At 48.7% G+C, this 18,825-nt stretch overlaps 1 protein-coding gene across 1 annotated transcript; it reads left to right on the top strand.

Moving 5' to 3' along the window:
- Window positions 1–121: 121 nt before the first annotated feature.
- Window positions 122–3,072, top strand: CBLN1 (cerebellin 1 precursor). Its single transcript, XM_065848163.2, has 3 exons — window positions 122–695; window positions 870–989; window positions 2,094–3,072. The coding sequence occupies exons 1-3, from the start codon at window positions 429–431 to the stop codon at window positions 2,289–2,291; spliced, it is 585 nt and encodes a 194-aa protein (XP_065704235.1). The 5' UTR covers window positions 122–428; the 3' UTR covers window positions 2,292–3,072.
- Window positions 3,073–18,825: the final 15,753 nt, after the last annotated feature.

Genomic DNA, 18,825 nt, shown 5'->3' with positions numbered 1-18,825 from the left:
ACTGCGCGGCCATTGGCTGCGCCGGGCGCGACGGGGCGGGCACGGGCGTGACGCCGGCGCGGGGCCGGTGGGGAGGCGGGGCCGCGCCTCGCGCCGTCTTTGTGCTCGCCGGCAGCTCCGGCAGCGCCGCCGCCTCCGCCTCCCGCCGCCTCCCTCAGCCCCGCGCGGCGGGCGGCTCCGCGCAGCCCCGCACCGCACCGCTCAGCGCAGCTCCGCACCGCTCAGCGCAGCCCAGCTCCGCAGCGCTGCGCGCCGCCCCGCCCGCGCCGCCCCGCGCTATGTGTGCCGGCGCTCCCGTGCCTCCTCGCGGCCGCTTCCCAGCCGGCGGGGCGCTCCCGGCCCCGCTCTGAGAGCGCGGCGGGGCAGGGAGCGAGCGGAGCGCAGCGCAGCCCGGACGTGCCGCCCGGGAGCGAAGGGAGCGCGGCGCCATGCGGGGCCCGGGGCTGGGGCTGAGGCTGGGGCTGCTGCTGGGCGCGGCGTGGCTGGCGTGCGGGCAGAACGAGACGGAGCCCATCGTGCTGGAGGGGAAGTGCCTGGTGGTGTGCGACTCCAACCCCACCTCCGACCCCACCGGCACGGCGCTCGGTATCTCCGTGCGCTCCGGCAGCGCCAAGGTCGCCTTCTCCGCCATTCGCAGCACCAACCACGAGCCCTCCGAGATGAGCAACCGCACCATGATCATCTACTTCGACCAGGTGGGGCCGGGCGCACCGCCGCGGGCAGGGAGAAGTTGCCGGGGAAGGTGGCCGGGCCGGGGACGCGGGGCCCTGCCCGGAGCGGGGGGAACGCCGGGGGCCGGAGGAGGCAGCGGGGCGGGCGGTGGCGGTGGCCCCGCGGAGGTGCTGACGGTGGGTGCCCTTCCCTTCCAGGTACTAGTGAATATCGGCAGCAACTTCGACTCGGAGCGGAGCACTTTTATCGCGCCCAGGAAAGGGATTTACAGTTTTAATTTTCACGTGGTGAAAGTGTACAACAGGCAAACCATACAGGTCAGCCCCCAGCGCCGCCGCCGCGGGCACCGCGGGTGGGAGCGGACCCGGGTCCGCGGCCCGACGAGAACGAGAACGGTGCGGGCGGGGGAACGCACAGCCCGAGGGGACGGTGCAGTCCCACCAGGCCTCTGCCCGGGCCCGACCCGCATCAGCCGTCCGGGGACAGGAGGTGACACCCCGCCGGCCACCTGCTATCCCCTCCCAGCCTGCCCGGGCTGCCCCGAACCGCAGAGCACCGGGGGGGAGCATCCCTGCGCTAAGCCCTTGGGAGCCGCTGCCCCCGGGGGCTCAGCACCCGCTCTCGAGTGGCAGGTTTCATATGGATGTGGAGTGCAGGGAGGTGCCTATGGCATGGATACGCTAATGAATATAGTTCTCTGTGTGTGTATGCAGCTACCCTATACACGCCTTTTGTGTGTGGTTCGATGCATCTGCACCTCTAGGTAGGGATAATATATTACGGGCCTGAAGCCAGGTAGCATAACCTAGACAGGAAATCTGTCTGTGAAGCGATGCGAAGGTGAACGTACAGCTATATAGCACCGTTCTGGTGTGAGCGGCTTCACACCTCTGGGGTGGGCAGGTAGTGTATTATTAATGTGGGGTATGCAGTCCCAGGATCATTAATGCGAGCTGAGCAGAGCTTATTGACTCTGTTGTGGCATATTGTCTTTGCTGCCTAACAAAGGAAAACTACCTCTTGAATACACTTCAAACGCGCTGACTCCAGCGGCTGTGGCTCTGCTCCTCGCTGCCTCTGAGGTTTTGCATAAAGCCATCTTTCAATAAGTATGAGCAGACCTCTTTTCATAGACTGAAAACACAGGCACCCTATTGAAATTCTTCAAAATAGGATCAATGTCCTGTTTTATATGTACCGGCTGTTTTGATGTGGTTGGTCTAAAACAGCGGTGAAAGGCTTCTTCCTTTAGAGTGCATACCTTAGCTGGGTTCAGACTGATATTTCATTTTTATGGGGCTGGAGTTTCAGCTGTCAAAAGAGGCCTTTCTTAGCTAAACATTTTGCATGCTAGGTGAGTCCAGGCTGTGTTATTGTCTGAGTTTAATTGACGGAGGGCTTTGTTTTATCTTGCTCTTTAGGTGAGTTTGATGCTAAATGGGTGGCCAGTGATTTCTGCCTTTGCAGGGGACCAAGATGTGACCCGAGAAGCTGCTAGCAATGGAGTCCTCATTCAGATGGAGAAAGGAGACAGAGCTTATCTAAAACTGGAGAGAGGAAACTTGATGGGAGGCTGGAAGTATTCAACATTCTCTGGATTTCTAGTGTTCCCGCTTTAAATCACTTCTCATCCAAGAAAATGGAGAGACGGGAGTCAGAATCTCTTACAAATTCCCAAGTTGTAGCCGGGTTTAAGGAGTCGTGGACAGCAGACTTTTTACATTCAAATATTAAAGAAGCTAAATCCTGCTTAGGTTTGTGTACATCTGCTTTGAAGAATTACTACTTATTTTTGTTGTGTTGCAGCCAACAGGCGGGAGACACTATAATTGATCAACCCCCAATTTATATTCTTCTCTCTCCTCCTACAAAATTAGTTCCCATCTCTGTGTCACTGGTGTAATCTGCCACCATTCCCCCATGGTTTCTGCCTCACACAAGTAGACTTTAGATATTTTCGTTGTCCTTTACAGCATATTTTGTAGTTTTGTTTTTAAGACATGTCAATCTTGACTCTTTCTCTGAGTTTAACTTTTAAGGAAAAAAAAAAAAAAACAAAAAACAAACAAAAAAGGCAAAGTATTTTTGAATACATGGATGCCATGATGAAAGGGAAAATGCAATTCTTGCTGTGTACTGGCTGGCAAAAGGAAAACTTTCTACACGAAGAACTATTCACAGCCCAGGCTGACTAGAGTATTTCAATATTTCTATGTAATTCTGAGTGATTGTGAAATTTAAGGCTGCTAAATGTTTTGATGCTTGTTTTTGCTCTCGTACAATGTGGCCCGACTAAACGCCAGGAAGTATATTGAACTTTTACTATTACTCTGTAATATATGTGTGAATATCGAAAATTAATTTTTGCTTTAATTCAATAAAGTTTCAATGGGACTTTTATTTTTCTTAACCAGAAAGAAGGTTTCTCAATGCAGGCGGGCGGGGGGAAGCGGCTCGGGGGGGTCCCGGGGCTGTGGGGCCGGGTGCGGCCGTGGCCGCGTCGCCCCGCGCTGCTCCCCCCTCCCCCCGCCGCGTCCTGCGCGGCCGCGCAAACCCCGCGGGTGGTGCCGGAGCCCGAGCCGACTCGTCGCTGGGAAGTTCCCCGCTTATTTATAGCATTTATCTGTATTATAGTCTATAAACCAGATCGCATTTTATACGGCCGTCTAAAAATACCTGACAGTGTACACTCCGATGCTGGTATCATTTATTCGCTAGTATTATTTTGTTTACAGTCTTTTAAAAGATGTAAATGCTATAATTTTGCAGTACTCAAAGAGATTACTACTTTTATTAAAAGGTGCGTACGAGGATTTCGACTGTATCTAAACTTTAATGTGAAATAAACCGGTGAAACGAGCCGCTGGGTGTGTGCGTGTCGCGGCGGCGAGCGGCTGCTCCGCGCCCCGGTGCGGAACCGCCGGGCGCACCAGTTCCCGCCTGCCAGGAGGGGATTTAATTAGTTCCAAGCGGGGAATTAGGAGCACAATCGGCAATGCTCCTCGCTTTGTTCACGGGTTCTGCCCCGGACACAGCCCCGCCGGATCGGCCTTTCCGCGGCCCGGCTGCTCCGCGCTGCTCCGCGGAGGGGAGCGGGCCCAGCGCGGGTTCTGTCCGAGCTGGGAATGGCCGCGGTCCCTCATTTCCAGCTGAAACACATCAGCCGCATGTCAGCACCCGCTCCTCTGTCACAAAGCGGTGCGGGGGCCACGCCGCTGCCGCCTGGCGCATGTCGCGACTGTCGCCCCGCAGCAGAGGGGAAGACGTGGAGCGACCCCCCCGCCAGCAGCTCTTCGGGAGCCTCCGCACCTGCGGCCGCTGGCCAGGAGCCGTGCAAGGTAACAATTGAGATTTCTGAAGAAGGGTTAATGCCGGGAGGCAGCCGGGCTGCTTTCACTCGGAGTTATCACCTGCCCACGACAGCCTGCATATCGGATTCTCCGGGCTACACGCTCCTCTCTCAATATGAAACACTTTATTACTTCCCCCCGAAGCCTTCCACCGCTCCCGCACCGCGCTGCGCTTCCTGCCCGTCTCTGCGCGCCCCTCTCCGCGCAGCGCGGGTCTCCGCACCCGCCCGCCAACGCTCACCCACGAGCGATGGGCACGGACAAGGCGAACGAGGCCGCTGCTGCCTCCTCCGAACGCGGCGAGGGAGTAAAGTGAGGAAAGCAAAATTAAAAAGGAGGGAAACACATATTACAGGGTTGCAAAAGTACGCGCGCTGGCTCCGCGCCCTCACCCGCCTGGAGCCCGGGCTGCGGGGCTGCCCCGGCCAGCGCTGCAGGTGCGGGGGCTGATGATGCTGATGCTTGCCTTCTAATTTTTTTTCCTCTCTCCTCTCCCTTAACGCGAAGCTAATAAACCCGCCACCTTCCGCTGAAAGTTTTCCCCTGGTTGCGAGAGTCTCATTAATATTGTGCAGCTGGAAATTATATTACTCCCAATCGCAGCAAATCAACGCTCTGCGGCTGGTACAAAACGCCGCCGTGGCTGCCTGGAAAAGCCTTTCCCGTTCCCGCCGTGGGCATTAGCGCGGGCTGAGGGCGGCGCTGCCCACGGGCGCACCGCGGGGCGCGGAGCAGCGCGGCGGGGCCGTCCGGAGCCCCCGCGGAGGGGAGAGCATCACCGCACCCTCGCCTTTGGAGGTAAAGCCGCCGCCGCCCCGCAGTCCCGGTGGCGCTCGGTCGGCCGCCGCGCCGGGACCCCCGCCTGCGCCCCGGGGGGCGGCCCGTCCCGGGGCCGCTGCTGCTCCCGCCCCCGCTCGGCCGGGACATTCCCCAGCCGCGGGCCTGGAACCGGAGAACGTCCGAGCAGCCGCGGGGGAGCTGCCGCCGGGTGATTGACTTCAGCGGACGGGCTGTGTTTAAAAAAGCCCCCACTTTTCTGTCATCCCCGTCTCCCGCCGCGGTCAGGAGAGCGGGCCCGGCCCGGGGAGGGAAAGGCCGCGAAGGAGCCCCCAGGTCTGGCTGGGGGGCACGGCGGCAGCCGCAGGGACCTGCTCATGCGGAGCCTCCGCGGGCCGGGAGCCGCCGGGGGAGCGGGGCTGGGCCGTGCGCGGCGGAGCGCCCTGGGCCAGCGCTGCCCCGACGGGGCGGGCAGGGCAGCCCCGGGCCGACCGGGTGCAGCCGTCTCCGGGCGTAGCCGGGGCTTTGGCCCCGTGTGTGAGGCCATTCTGGTTCAGCGCTCGCGGCTCGGCCCTGGGCCGCCCAGGGCCAGGCTCCCGCTGGGCGCTCAGACGAGCCCGCTGAGGCGGCGCCATCTTCCCGACGGCGCGGTGCCGGGCCGGGCCTGGCCAGCCGCGGGGCCTCGGGCGTTTTCCAGGAGGAGAACGGTCTCCGAGGGGCGACCGAGCCGAAGGAAACTGGGCCCGGGTGCAGCAGCGGGTAAGCGCGCCGGGGCCGTCTCTGCCCGGCCGGCCGCCCTCGGACGGGCTCACCCCGCTCCTGAGGCCGCCCCGGCCCGCAGGCCGCAGCCGCCATGTTGAGCGGCGGAGCCGAGCGCGGCCTCCGGACGGGGGACCGAGCTGCGTGGAGCCCCCGCGGGGTAGCGGGGCGGCTGAGGCACCGGCGGGGTCGCCTTTGGCTCTTCTCGGCGGCCACGCCGCGACCGATGAGCATTGGGCAGGAAGCGCTCAGGGCAGCGGGGCGCGGCCCGGCGGGTCGGGGCACCCGGGCCTGCGGCCTGTCCCGCCCGCTCCCCGACCCCGAGGGGCCCTCCCGCCGCCGGCGGCTCCGATCCGACCCCGCAGCCGCGGAGCTGCCGAGCCCGCTGGGTCCCCGCGTCCCACGGACGTGAGCAGCTCCTGCGCCTTCCGCGGGTTTAATGTGTTTTTCGGTTGATGTAAGTAATGTCTGACTGAATTTAGTGCTGATTAGGGTTGAGCATCGGTTTACACAACCAGAAATTATGTCTCATTCGGTTCATTAGCATGACTAGTGTTTGGTTTATGAGCATATCACTAATGGTAATGACCAGAGTTGATTGATTCCTAATGTGAATATAATTACTCAGTGTAGGGGAATTAAAGAAAAAAAACCCACGTCTTTAATTGTTGGGTTTTTAGGCAGTGTGTGTGGGGGTGAGGGGGTGGAAAGAGACACTCAAACCAACTCGCTTCCGCACAAATGATGGAATGTAAAGATTAATAACTCCATCAGGAGTTTGGTCCGAAAGAAGAGCAGGTCGAACGCAGTGAGCGCTGGGGATACTTAACGCACACTCTACATTGTGAAACATAATTTCTTCTCTTCCACCCCCCAGGTGCAGCTCGAAGCCCAATAAGTTCTCTGGGAGAGGCCGTTCGGAGCAGATGGAGATGGAGCCCGGTGAGCGCTGCAGAGCCCTGGCCAGAGCGGGGTGAAGGGCTGCGCAGGTAAGGGAGCGGACGGGGCTGCGTGGTCAGCCAGCAGCTGGGGTTTGGAGGCGGGGAGGGAGGGGACAGCGCTGTGGGGCCAGGGCAGAGCAAGTTGGGAGCAGTTTGTGTACCTCAGTGGAGCCACGTCTGTGCTCTGTGTCCCTGAGGGTGACCTCTGGGGCTGCCCGCTTACATTGGAAGGTGGTTTGGGAGGGGAGTGATCAGAGTGTTTTTGCTGGAAGCACCAGGGGGAAGGTGCAGATTCTGTGGGAACCCCTGTAGTGCAGAGATCCCAGGGGCAGGGGGGACTGGCAGAGCTGATTTTCTTACCTCCCCTCGGGCAGAGTCGGTGGGAGAAGCATGGAGTATACTCTTGAGTTGCCAAAATGTCTGTCTTGTTGCTTGCTCAGGAAGAAATGAGGCCTTGTGCTTTTGTGCAGAGTGAAACAAGCTGTTTGCCTTACTCTGTGAGAACAGGGCTGGGGCACGGCTGGCAGGAATCAGTTCCTGTGTCTTGGGGCATTGGTTCTCTCTGCTCTCATCACTCTCGCTGGAAACGCAGCGTGGGCTTGAAGCTGCGTTGTCTGCACTGGGGGTCCCCCAATTAGGTGCTTTTCCCCCCGCTTCCACTAGCACCTGTGGGGTTCCCAGGGTGCAGGGCAGTGGGCGCCTCTGCTCCAGGCGTCCTGGTCGGTAGCAGTGTTGATCCCAGTGTAAACAGCTGTGCACATCTGGAGCAGAGCTTTCTCCCTCTCCCCTGTGGCACCTTCGAGCCTTCTGTTGGACATGTGAGGAGTATGATGCCATTTGTCCATCTGCAGCTTTATACCTGTGGCGATGGGGAGATGGGGTAATGAGCCATTTTACGTTTCACCAGTTACATTTAGTTTCTTACAGTACAGGATTCCTAAGATGAAACAGACGCTGTTCTGAACTCAGGACATGTCTGGGATGCTAGAAAACCCTGTTTGGGGAATTTTCCTTTAGGAAGGAGTTGGAGAGCTATTGGAGAGTGGTTTTGACATTGCACAGGCTTCTGGACTTGCAAAAGATTCCGAAGGATCTCCTGCCTCGTGTGCCTAGATCACTAACAAAAACGAACTCAGGGTCGTGAGTCTTCCTGGCACAATACTGCTCCCAGCACTCTTGGTATTAGTGACCTTTTAATTTTTATTCTAGTGTAGAGTAGCAAGTCATGCGTATTTTGATCTTATCCTTATACCTTCTCTTGTGTGCGTTTCTGGTGAATTTTGGAGAGTAATTCTAGCTGGGGGAGACAGTAAAATTCTGCTAAGCTGTCAGAAGAAAGAAGACCCGAGGAAGAGATGTTGAAAGAGTTTGAGCAAAATGAAGCCAGAAGATGTGAATAATTGTCATTCATATTAGTAATTCATGTTGTGCACAATATGTTGGAAGAAATATCGGTGCATCAACTTCAGTTATATTTCCGATCAGAAGTGTTGAAAATTTCTTGCTAGAGACATTCAGCAGTAGGGCTGTGTTTGTTTTTTTTTTTTGTCTATACAACACTCATTCAAGGGCTAGAGGATCACAGGAGGAGTCCTGCTCTGTTTGCAATTAATAGTCATCCAGTTTATAGTGGAAATTCTCGTTTCATTGTTGCACTTCATGCTAATAAATTTTAATGTGCTTTTGATGGTTTGGGCTTCAGGGTCATTCAAGTCACGGCCATCCTCCTTGAGCTGCTTTTATATACTGACAGTGTTTCCCAATTTGTCAGTAGCAAATAACCCTTTTGAAAAGATAAATATCATAGTGAAAATGAACATAATGTTGAGCCTTTTCTGTTAATAAAAATCCCAAGCCACTAATTGTACGACAGTTGTTCTGGGTGTTGCTGTCACCAAAGCACGGCTGTATTTCTGACTCTTAAATTATGAACATATTGCTCACTCTTAACAGTCATTTCCTTCAAAATTTCATGTGAAACACCGCAGATTGATCAGACTGCCCGATCTGCTGACCTGATAAACACCATTTCCATTGAACGAATGGAGCAGCACTTTGTCCTTTCCTGTGTCTGTGGTACTATTCCTGATTTCATGATTGTTAATATCTGGTCTACAAGACTTGAAATTTCATGGGTCAGTCCTCCTTCCTGCTTTGATTCTCTGCAAATTCTTGGGCATATGTTGAGTCACAGTTCTAAGTCATTGATTGGCATGGATCCATAACCCCCTTCTCAGTGTTTTTATTATTCCTTTACCTGGTTTTGTGTTTCCCAGCTGTCAACAGAGCTCAATGTTGGTTGAGGTGTAAAGAAGGAGAAGCTTCTGATGTCTCTCTTTTTAATCTGGTTTTATTGTTCCTTTGTTGTCTCCTTTCCGAGTGATTAATCTCTCTATTTTAGCCTTTCCAAAGGGTTGATTGTTCTTACAACCCAGAGGATTGCAGCCTCTGGTTTTGAAATGCCTCCTCTGCAATAGCAGGACCAGTTCTATCCAGAATAGTGGGCTGAGGCTCAGCAGTTATTAAATACACAACAGAAATTCTGGTAGCCATGCAGTTTGTCTTGTGGCCAACGTCTTGCAGTGATGTATTGAGCAGAGATCTTCACTGAGTTGCCTGCGATATTCCCATGTCTCTCTTGTGGCTTGATTAAGTTAAATGAGAGCCTTGCTAGTAATTCACCATCGTTAATATACATAAATTTACCAGCTTTGCATTTAGCTTATCGCATACATGAAGAATTGCGCAGGTCTGACCCAACTCAGAATTAAATTGTTTTCCGAGACTGAGCTAAGACATCACTGAGTCTTGAAGCGCTGCTTTAACGTAACATTCTGACCTGTGAAAGTCATATTTATTTTCCTAATATACATGGTGGAAAGACTTCATTGACTAGAAAAGGCTTTGGAACAAATACATTGAGAGAAAAATCAGCTGCTTTCTATAATGAGAAAAGGAGGATCTTTCATTGTTAAAGCAGAGGTGCCAGGGCTCAGTTTTCAAGATAAGGTTTTAAATTCCAGCAGGTCGTTAAATGAGATTTTTCTGCTGACATAAATTTGCATAGCTGTGTTGCAGTGCAAATTCTTGCAACTTATTTTGCCTGTGGGATCTTATGGCAGAAGCCGGGAAACAGCGTCGTTACAGAAATACATCCCAGTCCTGCTACCGCCGTTGCAAGCAGCAGATATCCTTGCATGAGGCAAGGATTATTTGAGTAACTAGAAGTGTGTAAGGAACATGTCCATATTTCTTCTTCTCCCATTTTGTTTTCTCCTGTCCTGTGGCCTTTCATAACTGAACTGAATTATTTTGGCCATGTTTTCAAGATCATGCAAAACTTCTGGATAACTGTGAAGGTATTTAATAGTTTCAGTGGCAAATGCATCAGAGAAGGATGCAGTTGTCCAAAAATTAAGATGTCTGGGATAGTTTTTTGAAAACAATTGTAATGTCACAGGGTCAGAGCTGTGCAGTGTTATCTGGTGCTTCTCACGTTAAGTTCCATCAGTGTAGGGCTTTGGGTGCATAACCTGTTCTATTTCTGTGACAAAATTTGCCTACGTTAAATATTTGTATTTTATTAAAGATGAGAAAAAAGAAGAAAACCAGTTAAAAGCATTGAAACATAACATGTCAAGTAAGGTATTCATCTGAATAACATCCATCACTATTTTCTCTTGAAAGTGGAGATGGTTTTATAAAGAAACCATCTCTGCTCTGTCTACCAGCAGTTGTGTAGATGGTACTGGAGACTTCAGTACTTGTCTTGTATGGGAAAGGAAGTAGTTGGATTGGTCTGGAGCTGTTTTAAGTCAAAACAAGTGCTTACAAAAGTGCGGAGAACACAATATCAAGGGCAGAAATCCAGTTTTTGTTTCTGACACATCTCTGTGTCTTTTCAGGTGTGTAATGTGTTATTGGCTCCTCTGAAACTGGGCAAACTGGTGCTCCGGTTCTCCAGGCCAAGTAGACCAGAGCTGCAGGTTTGGGCATCACTGCTCTGCTAATCATGCTGGTAAAGCAGCCAAACCCCTTTGGTTATCTGGGAAGATGAGTCCTGTATAACTATGGATCAACTGCAGAATGATTATTTTAGTTTAACGTTTAGGCATGTTTTTAATGTTTCCCTTATTGTAATGTGTTTTTGGCAAAGTTGGATGGTGTTGCAAATATTACACAACATTGGGCTGTTGTTTCTAAATTGATATAATTAGGAGCTGGCTGATGAGTGCTGCTCATGTCAGCATGATCCGAAGAAGGGAGGACTCTCTATTCAGCTTGGCTTCACATGTATTCTCTTAATTTGAAATCGTGTGAATATATTTTATAGTTTCCGAATATAGCTGTCATATCCTACCTTAATGGTGACAGCACATCATACCACAGTGTGTTCCTGTGTCTACACCGGTGTCTAATGAACTCTCCTGCACAAAGGCTGCTGTACACAGCGCTCTTCGCTCAGCCCTTTCCCTCTGCAGGTTATGGAAATTTCCCTCCCGTTACACCGCGGCCCGGTTGCATCAACCCTTTGTCCCTTCCCGGGTCGGAGGAAGAACGCAAGACACTTCTTTCTGCATCTGTGCAGCAGGAAGGTATTTGTGCAAGCTGGAAGCAAGGGGGCTGTTACCCGGTAGGAAGCATTAAGCACTTCAGAGCAAGCAAGGCCAGGTCTGGCCGCACATGACAGCTTGTAGATTTTTAAACCCTTCGCCACAGCATTTATGTCTTTCCCACAACCTCGGTAATGTGCTATAGAAGCCCAGTCCTTTCTATCTTGAGACATTTTTTGTACCTTCCTTCTGATGCAATTGTTCAACTGCTGAGTTTTCCTCTCCAAGTCATGCAGCTTTTCAGTTTTAACTGCTTTAGTCATCTTTCTTCTCATAAAGCCCAGGACTTCAGCCTTGCCAGTCAGGAGACCCCTTCACTGTGTTAATTGGCTTGGTGCCTGCCTCTTTGTATATCTGCTTCCTGGCATATCTGAGGTTCACTTAAAATCATTCTTTCCTTTAGTGGCCCTTTCCAGTTTTCTCTACTACCTTTATAAGCTGTTCATGCTGTGCTTTTCCTTTTCTAACTTAATTTTTTTTCTTGTTTGGAAGAACCCTGTTGATCTACAGTATTAGGAAATCTGCTGGAAACCGGTAATATGTTAATTCTGGCTGAAGTATTGGAAATGGTGCAGGCAGATACCGATAAATATAGTTATTCTGTTGAGAAGCCGACAGTTTTGCAAAACACTTAAGAATGTGCTTGATGTGAAAAACGTTCATCCAGCTGAAAGCAACAAGGTGCTTCGCGTTCTCAAAGCACTTAAGCGTCAGCTCACAAGCCATGTACGCTTTCAGGCCAGATAACAGAAGTGAGAGGGTTGTTTCATATTTAAACCAGTAGATTAAAGTGGCCTTTTAAAAACTGGAACATTCTTTTAGAAGGAATCACAGGCAACAGTCGGCTACTTTTAAGGTGCATCTTGACAAGATTGCAAATGTTGTGTGTTTGTGAAGAAGACAGATGTGGAGATTTGTTCTGTATTTACATTTAAGCCCAACTTAGCAAGTTTGTTTCTTTGCCTAGCAAGTTACTTTACTAAACATTACTGTCTTGACTCTGGTTGGCATTCTGCTATGTTGTTACGTGCAGTGACAAAAATGGTGAAAAAAAGTGGCTCTGGATTGTAAATTTAGGCAATAGTTGAGGTTTGTTCTGTGTGTGTTTTACCAAGGAGGTAAATTGTACCTGTTTCTTTGGCTGGCATGGTTTATTTTATCACCCGTACAAGAGAGGACAGCGGCTCTTCCCTCTCCCAGTTACACATGCTGTAAGAGTGCAGAAGAATCACCCTGTTGGTAGCTCCTTAAATAAGCGTCCATCCACGTTCATGGCTGAGCACGAAGTTTCTCATGGTTCAGAGTTTAACGTTACCAGGAAATAAACCACTTCTCACTAAATGATAGCGAAAACACAGTGGGAGGTATTCAGTTCAGGGAATACAGGCTGTTGTCCTACCCTTGTCCAGAAAGCAGCATACATCAAACAGAAGAGGTCTTCCTTACATTCTAGCTAAATCAATGTTATTTCTTCCAGAATACTGCTGCTTCTGTTCCTACAGATAAGAAAACATAGCTCACTGTCAGGAGATAATTCCTCCTCTTGGGCTTTCTGTCCTTGACCAGTTGCAGTTTTTATGTGTCTTTGACAAGGAAGACTTTCTTTAGCCCTGGAGGATTAAATGGCCTCGCTGGCAAATCTGGTCACTGAAGAAATGGAGGAGGAAGAGCAGATAGGGAAGAAATAGAGAAGAAAATAATTTCAGGATATCTTTATAGTCTCCTATTGTTAGGCTGTCAATTACTATCATATATCACCTATACAGCAAACTTGTCATACCTTAGGATATTTCTTCCTTTTTTTTTTTGTTCTCCAACTAGCAGAAAATATATCAATTAGCCATAGGAAATATGGACTCGTCTTTAAAGTACAGCCATGATGCTCAAAGGGATTTACTTTCGAACATCCAGTTCAGAAGGATGAAATGTTAAAAGATCATAGGTTTGGGTTTTTTTAATCCAATTGTGAGTTTGATGGCAACAATTACAGGAAATAGTGCCCTTTTCAAGCTCGTAGCAGTGGTTTTGTGCCTCCACAGCAATCAGGCTTCCAGAATACCAGGAAAGAAAGGAAGGACAGACTCACAAAAAGTGTCGACTCGCAAAGTTTGGGTATGGATCTTCCCTTTGCTCGGTGATGTGGGAACAAGAACCGACAACTTCTGTTCCTTGGAGCTCAGGTGTTCGTCCCGCGGTGGGAGGAGGGTGCTGGTCCATCGCTGCACCCGTCACCCTCCGAGAGCAGCTCCTGGTGCGGGCGCTTTGCTCCCCAGCCTCAGCGTGTCCCATGGCCGAGCAGGTTTGTAGGAGGGTCCCAGCAGCACACAGGGATAACGATGAGAGCTGAAAGGTGAGAGGTGTCTTCTAGTTCAGCTCTCCCTTGCTCAAGTTCTCCCTCCTTCATCTCCCTGGTCCTTATGTGGAGTCAGCCCTCAGTTTCCTTTCAATTAGAGCTCCATCCTGCTTTTCTGTCCCTTCAGTTTGTGGAGTTTAATCCTCTCTCGATTCTGTTTCACTTGTATTTCTTCTTCGCTTTCATGACTCAGGACTTTTTTTTCTCTTTTCCTTCATGCTATGTCATTTCTTCTGGCTGGTACAGCGTCCTCCTTTTCTGAAAGGAAACATCACTCCGGCAGGAGGATTAAAGGAGATTTTTAAATAAATTCATAGGGAGTCTTAACCCCTTGCAAAAACTGGAAGAAAACGGCAGTGAGTTTCAATTATAGCGAGCTTCATTTCTGTACTGTATAATGTAATTCGTAATGTTATCAATATCTATAAAAGCATAAAGAGAAGACAGCAGTAGGAGTTACAAATATATAATAAAATCAAACGCCTCATAAAAGGTATAAAATTAAACTTCAAAATACTGTAGAAGAGGAGAAAGGACCAGGACCAGAACCACAAATCGCAGGCTGTTCTGGAAAAAAACAGCTTTGGAAGGATCTGAAAGTGAAGTTAAAGATGGAGGAAGCCCCCAAACCAGCAAAAGAGAAACCCATCTAAGCCAGTTCTAGTTGAATAGGTTAGGAACTGCAGAGGAAGGGAATGTTAAGCAGTTTTGGTTTATGATGGATGCAGAGAGAAAATAATCACAAACTTTCCTCTGGGTAAAGGCGATCAGAAAAGCACTGTCAATTTGACTGTATTGCTGAGACGATGTTTAAGAAATAAACCAGCTCTCAGCTTTCTCTTCAAACTTCCACTTTGTCTTTAAATAACAAAAAACCAACCGACAAACCGCACAAAATACAAATCTGGAAAAATGATCAGTCAGAACAACAGATTCTCCTTTAAGCTTTAGAGGTTAGATCACAAATTGTCTTCCCCGATAATGAACACGATTAAAACCATAGGGATTCCCTTCCGTAGCAGTGGAGCACTGCATCTGTCATGCTCTGCTCCTAACACTGCGTTTCCCAGCAGCTGCTGTTGGCAGGGGACAGGGCTGGAGAACCTCTGTCTGTTTTCCCCAGAATTGAACCGTTTGTGCCCCATCTCCCGGCATGGGCACAGTGCCTTGAAGGCCCATGGCCTTGTGTTTGAAATAAAAGCAGAACTGAACAGGATTTTGATGAGAGAACATGAGTAAGGTAATGACAGGTTGCATCAAGAGATAGGCCATGTTTAGTTTCTTTGTCATAGGGATGGTTACCATTATTCTGCCCCGAAGGCTGTTTTTAGGTTATTGGAATCTGTTGCTTTGTGAGTTCATTGAGGCAAATGATGATTTGCATTGGTTCTCATGTGCAGGAATCCCTTCTTCGTTGCATAATACAACTGTTACCTTAACCCTTCTGCCTTGGGCTTGTGCAGTGTTTGGATTGCTACATTTGAAATAAGTTTCTTGCAGTTACACGACTCAAACAGTGATGCAGTAGGTGAGTATTTCTTGGGACTTTCAAAAGAAAGGCTGCTCTTTACCTCTTGCCAGTTAACTGAACTGTTTTGAGTCAAGGACAGACTCAGTTTGGGAAGGGACCAAGAAACCTTGGAGCAAACAGTGGGTTTTTAATTTCATTAGTATCTGGGGTTGCTCCTGGGTGAGAGGCGTTACTTCTACTTGGGCTTTAACAATGTCTCCTTTTATCTTTTGCTAGTAAAATGCTAGGCACCTAAGACTAATGCATGTTACTAATGTTAGGGTACTCAAGACTCTTTTCTTGTCAGATAAGCAAATTGTAGGTTTGGCTTTTCGAAACTCAGATGTTTAATTATGTGTTTTCACATTGCCATCTTAATGAGTTGATTCATTTGTGTTTTACTTCTTAATGTTCTTCTGTGGAAGCAGGGAAGCTCGAGATAAGATACCCATCCCAGGAGAAGAATAAAATGTGTGACCGTTCCCTGATGGGCGCTGATGTGTGTCAGGTCTGTGTTTTCAGCCCCACAGATCCCTGGTGTCATTCTCAGGTCTTGCGTGATCCCACCTGCTAATAATAGGAGCTGCTCCTGCAGAATTCCGCTAGCCATAATAAGGTGCACATTGTATAGGAATAAAACCAGCTCAGCTTTATTACGTGGCTTGCATGCCTGGTAATGAATAGAAGGAAGGCACATTCCTTCACGAACAGCAGAATTTAATATAGTCTCTTCCTGGAGTTGCACCAGTGGGACTGAAAGTTTATCTCAGCATTCCAAGGGCAATAAAAATCTAAATTTAAACTCAAAATGTCTTACTGGGGCAAGGGTACCCAGAGGCTGTGTACTGTTCAAACTTTGTTTAGGTCATAACTGGTTATGTAAAGTTAGTTTATACCAGTTAGTTGGGTTTTATGGTTTCAAGCAGTGCCTCTGTTACTAGGAGAGACAGCAAGTGCAGGGGATGCGTCTGGAAGTTCAGCTCTGCTTTACTATTGCGTTTCGTTCAGCTTCTTACTGCTTAGTGCACAACTGTGCGAAGAAATCCCTAGTTCTTAGTCTTCATAGTGCAGACATCTTTAAATCTAATTCCTTCTCATAGTTAGATGGCTCAGGTATTTGGGATTTAAGGTAAATACGAAAGGAGTGAAGAAGACAGCAGGTGAAGCTGGCTGTAGCAGCTCAGCTCCTGTTAACTGCTGTGAACGCAGGTTGGGAAGACTGAATATAAGAAGTAGCCAGATGCTGTCTGGTGGGCTCTCAGGTTGGGTATTAGGAAAAATTCATTTGTGGAAGGCTGTGTGAAGCACTGGAACAGGCTGCCCAGGGTGGAGTCACCATCCCTGCAGGGTCGGACAGACAGACATGAGGTTCTCAGGACATGGGGCAGTGCCAGGGTGGGTTATGGTTGGATTCCGTGATCTTGAGGGTCTCTTCCAACCAAAACGATTCTGTGATTCTCAGTTTGGAGCTTCAGTGGTTTTGTGTTCTCCTAGGCTCTAGCGTTAAAGGTGCAGATGGGGAGAGGAGAAACTCAAATGCCATTTCTGCAACATGAATGTAAGATGGGATAAGGGAATGAACCAGAGGTTTTGCTCAGCTCACACGATGGATCTGGTGGCAGCGCTGTGTGAGCTCGCATTTCAACACCCTCATGAGCTCTCTTGCTTCTGTACGGGCTGTGACTGTTGGATTCAGCCACTGTAGAGGAGAAGTCGGGGTTTGGGATGTGTGGGTGGGATCATTTTGGTGCACAAGCTTAAAGGAGAGCAGTATTCTCACTTAGTGCCATTTGCTAGGCATTTTCCACCTAGGAAAGGGCAGGAGAACAGCTTTCAACAGAGCTGAGCTTAATACCACAAATGCTTCCTGCAAAATCCCTCAGCTGACTTAGAAGAATCAAATGTTTTGGGTTTTGCTGGAACAGAAATCAAGGTGAGCGGCCATGGGATGTGAGAAGTGCTGTCTGGGAGAGAAACAGCGCATTTCCAAAACATTTAAACCACAATTTCTAGATGACTCTTTGGGTAATCGTTAAAGATACTGGTGTTTATTTCCTCACAGTTTGTTCATTCTTTGAAATAGTTGTGCTATGGGAAGCATGCCCAGTATCTTTAAGGTATTTGATATGATGACAAAGGTTGGGAATTACAGTGAATCAGCCTAAATTACATAAACATACCTGTTGTTGTTCAGGAAAGGTAAAAAAATAAGTTTGGGTATGTTGAAAGACTAATACGTGTATGATGTAATCTCTGAAACTGACGGTCTCTAGAACTACAGATAAGTACACACAGAAAATAGTTGAAGAGGAATCCTTGCCTTTTATAAATGTTGTGATATATTTACAAATCACTTTATGTAAATCTCCTGATAAATGTTTCAATTTCTTTTTGTTTCTTCTGCATCTTAACTGCCAGTCCCCTTTTTCCGTCAGCTCCTGTTTCATGTACCATTTATCAATTTTGTCTGCCTTCCCAGATCTACTTAGATATTCTTTCATCTTTTGGTATCTGCTTCACCATGACTACTGCATCCCTCTAATTTCCTACACTTTTCGCGTTCACTGGCATTCAGCCATTAGCATTGCTAATATTTTTCAGTCCCATGATAGTGTTATAATACATTTATAGGGTCTAGTTTTTTGTTGATAGTGCGCTGAAAACCCCACAAGTCAGATGTTTTTTGGTGGGCAGTCATGCAGGGTTTCCATTGATGTCTCTTCTTGTCCAGGCTTCCAGCTGACAGAGCCACAGCTCGCTCGGCTTTCCCGAACACTCAAATTGCCTCATACTCTCTTCTTTTCCTTGCCTGGCCTGCTTCTTTATAAGATTGGTTGTCTGCACCACAACAGCTTCCCAGCCATGGGTAAACGTGAACTGTTCCTAAGTTGCATGTTTCAACAGCACTTACCACCATCATCTTAAAAGAGAAATGCTTATTACTCAGTAGAACTGTTACTTCTAACCACGCTAGAGCCTTTTCGACAAAATATTGCTGTGTTGGATTGCATTAAGATTGGACGAATATCTAGACGTTTCTAATATTTCAAAATTTATTTGGGTATTTCTGAGAAAAAAAGATTTTTATTTCTCGTTGTGTCTTTTACGTGTGTTATTTTTGCTCTAACCCTAATTGTGTGGGACCTATAGAAAACAGACATTTTTAAAGCAAATGAAGCATCGGTTACAGCCTTATAAGCTTCCCTGGGATGAAGCTGTTACTCTAACTCAGTGAAGACATTGCTGCGGGGAGCAAACACTGTATTTGTTCTCCATGGCACTTCATTATTTGGCTTCCTTGAAACAGCCAGTTAAGGAGCTGGTTGTTTGTGATGGCGATAGCAGTTGCTGCAATCCCAGTGAAGTATCTGACTGTGATTTTAAGATACGTGACATAAATTACAGCACAGATAACTTTTCTGTTATATGTTAAAGCAGCTTCACAAGTACAACTCTGTACTGATAATTTAAAGCTGTTGGTATCATAATCAAGTACTCACCTATTCTTACTTGCATGGCTTTCATTTACTTTTTGGATTTCTTAATAATTATTGTGTAGTCTTTATATTTCATGTTCTTCTCCGTAATCTCACTGATTTATTTTTACTCTAAGGACCAACAATTGGAGCTCCTTATCATTTTAGATTTATTACACAAGAGCAAATGCAAAGAAGAAAATTGTACAAATGCAATTATGTGCATAAGAATGCCTGGCGGCATTTGCAAAGGCCTCGTTAAATGTCCTAGTAGCTATATGCACGTATTACAAAGATGTCATGAGACCTGTTGATTTCATGTGAACATGGTGCAATGTATGGTGCTACAAACACGGTCCCCAGGAAGTACACCC

This window comes from Patagioenas fasciata, chromosome 13, assembly GCF_037038585.1.
Source record: "Patagioenas fasciata isolate bPatFas1 chromosome 13, bPatFas1.hap1, whole genome shotgun sequence".
Classification (NCBI taxonomy): Eukaryota; Metazoa; Chordata; class Aves; order Columbiformes; family Columbidae; genus Patagioenas; species Patagioenas fasciata.
This window is presented reverse-complemented; position numbering and strand designations above follow the sequence as displayed.

Coding starts and splice junctions, on each gene's coding strand:
- CBLN1 (XM_065848163.2), top strand. CDS start 429: ATGCGGGGCCCGGGGCTGGGGCTGAGGCTGGGGCTGCTGCTGGGCGCG. Junction 696..869: donor TGATCATCTACTTCGACCAG/GTGGGGCCGGGC, acceptor CTTCCCTTCCAG/GTACTAGTGAATATCGGCAG. Junction 990..2,093: donor ACAACAGGCAAACCATACAG/GTCAGCCCCCAG, acceptor CTTGCTCTTTAG/GTGAGTTTGATGCTAAATGG.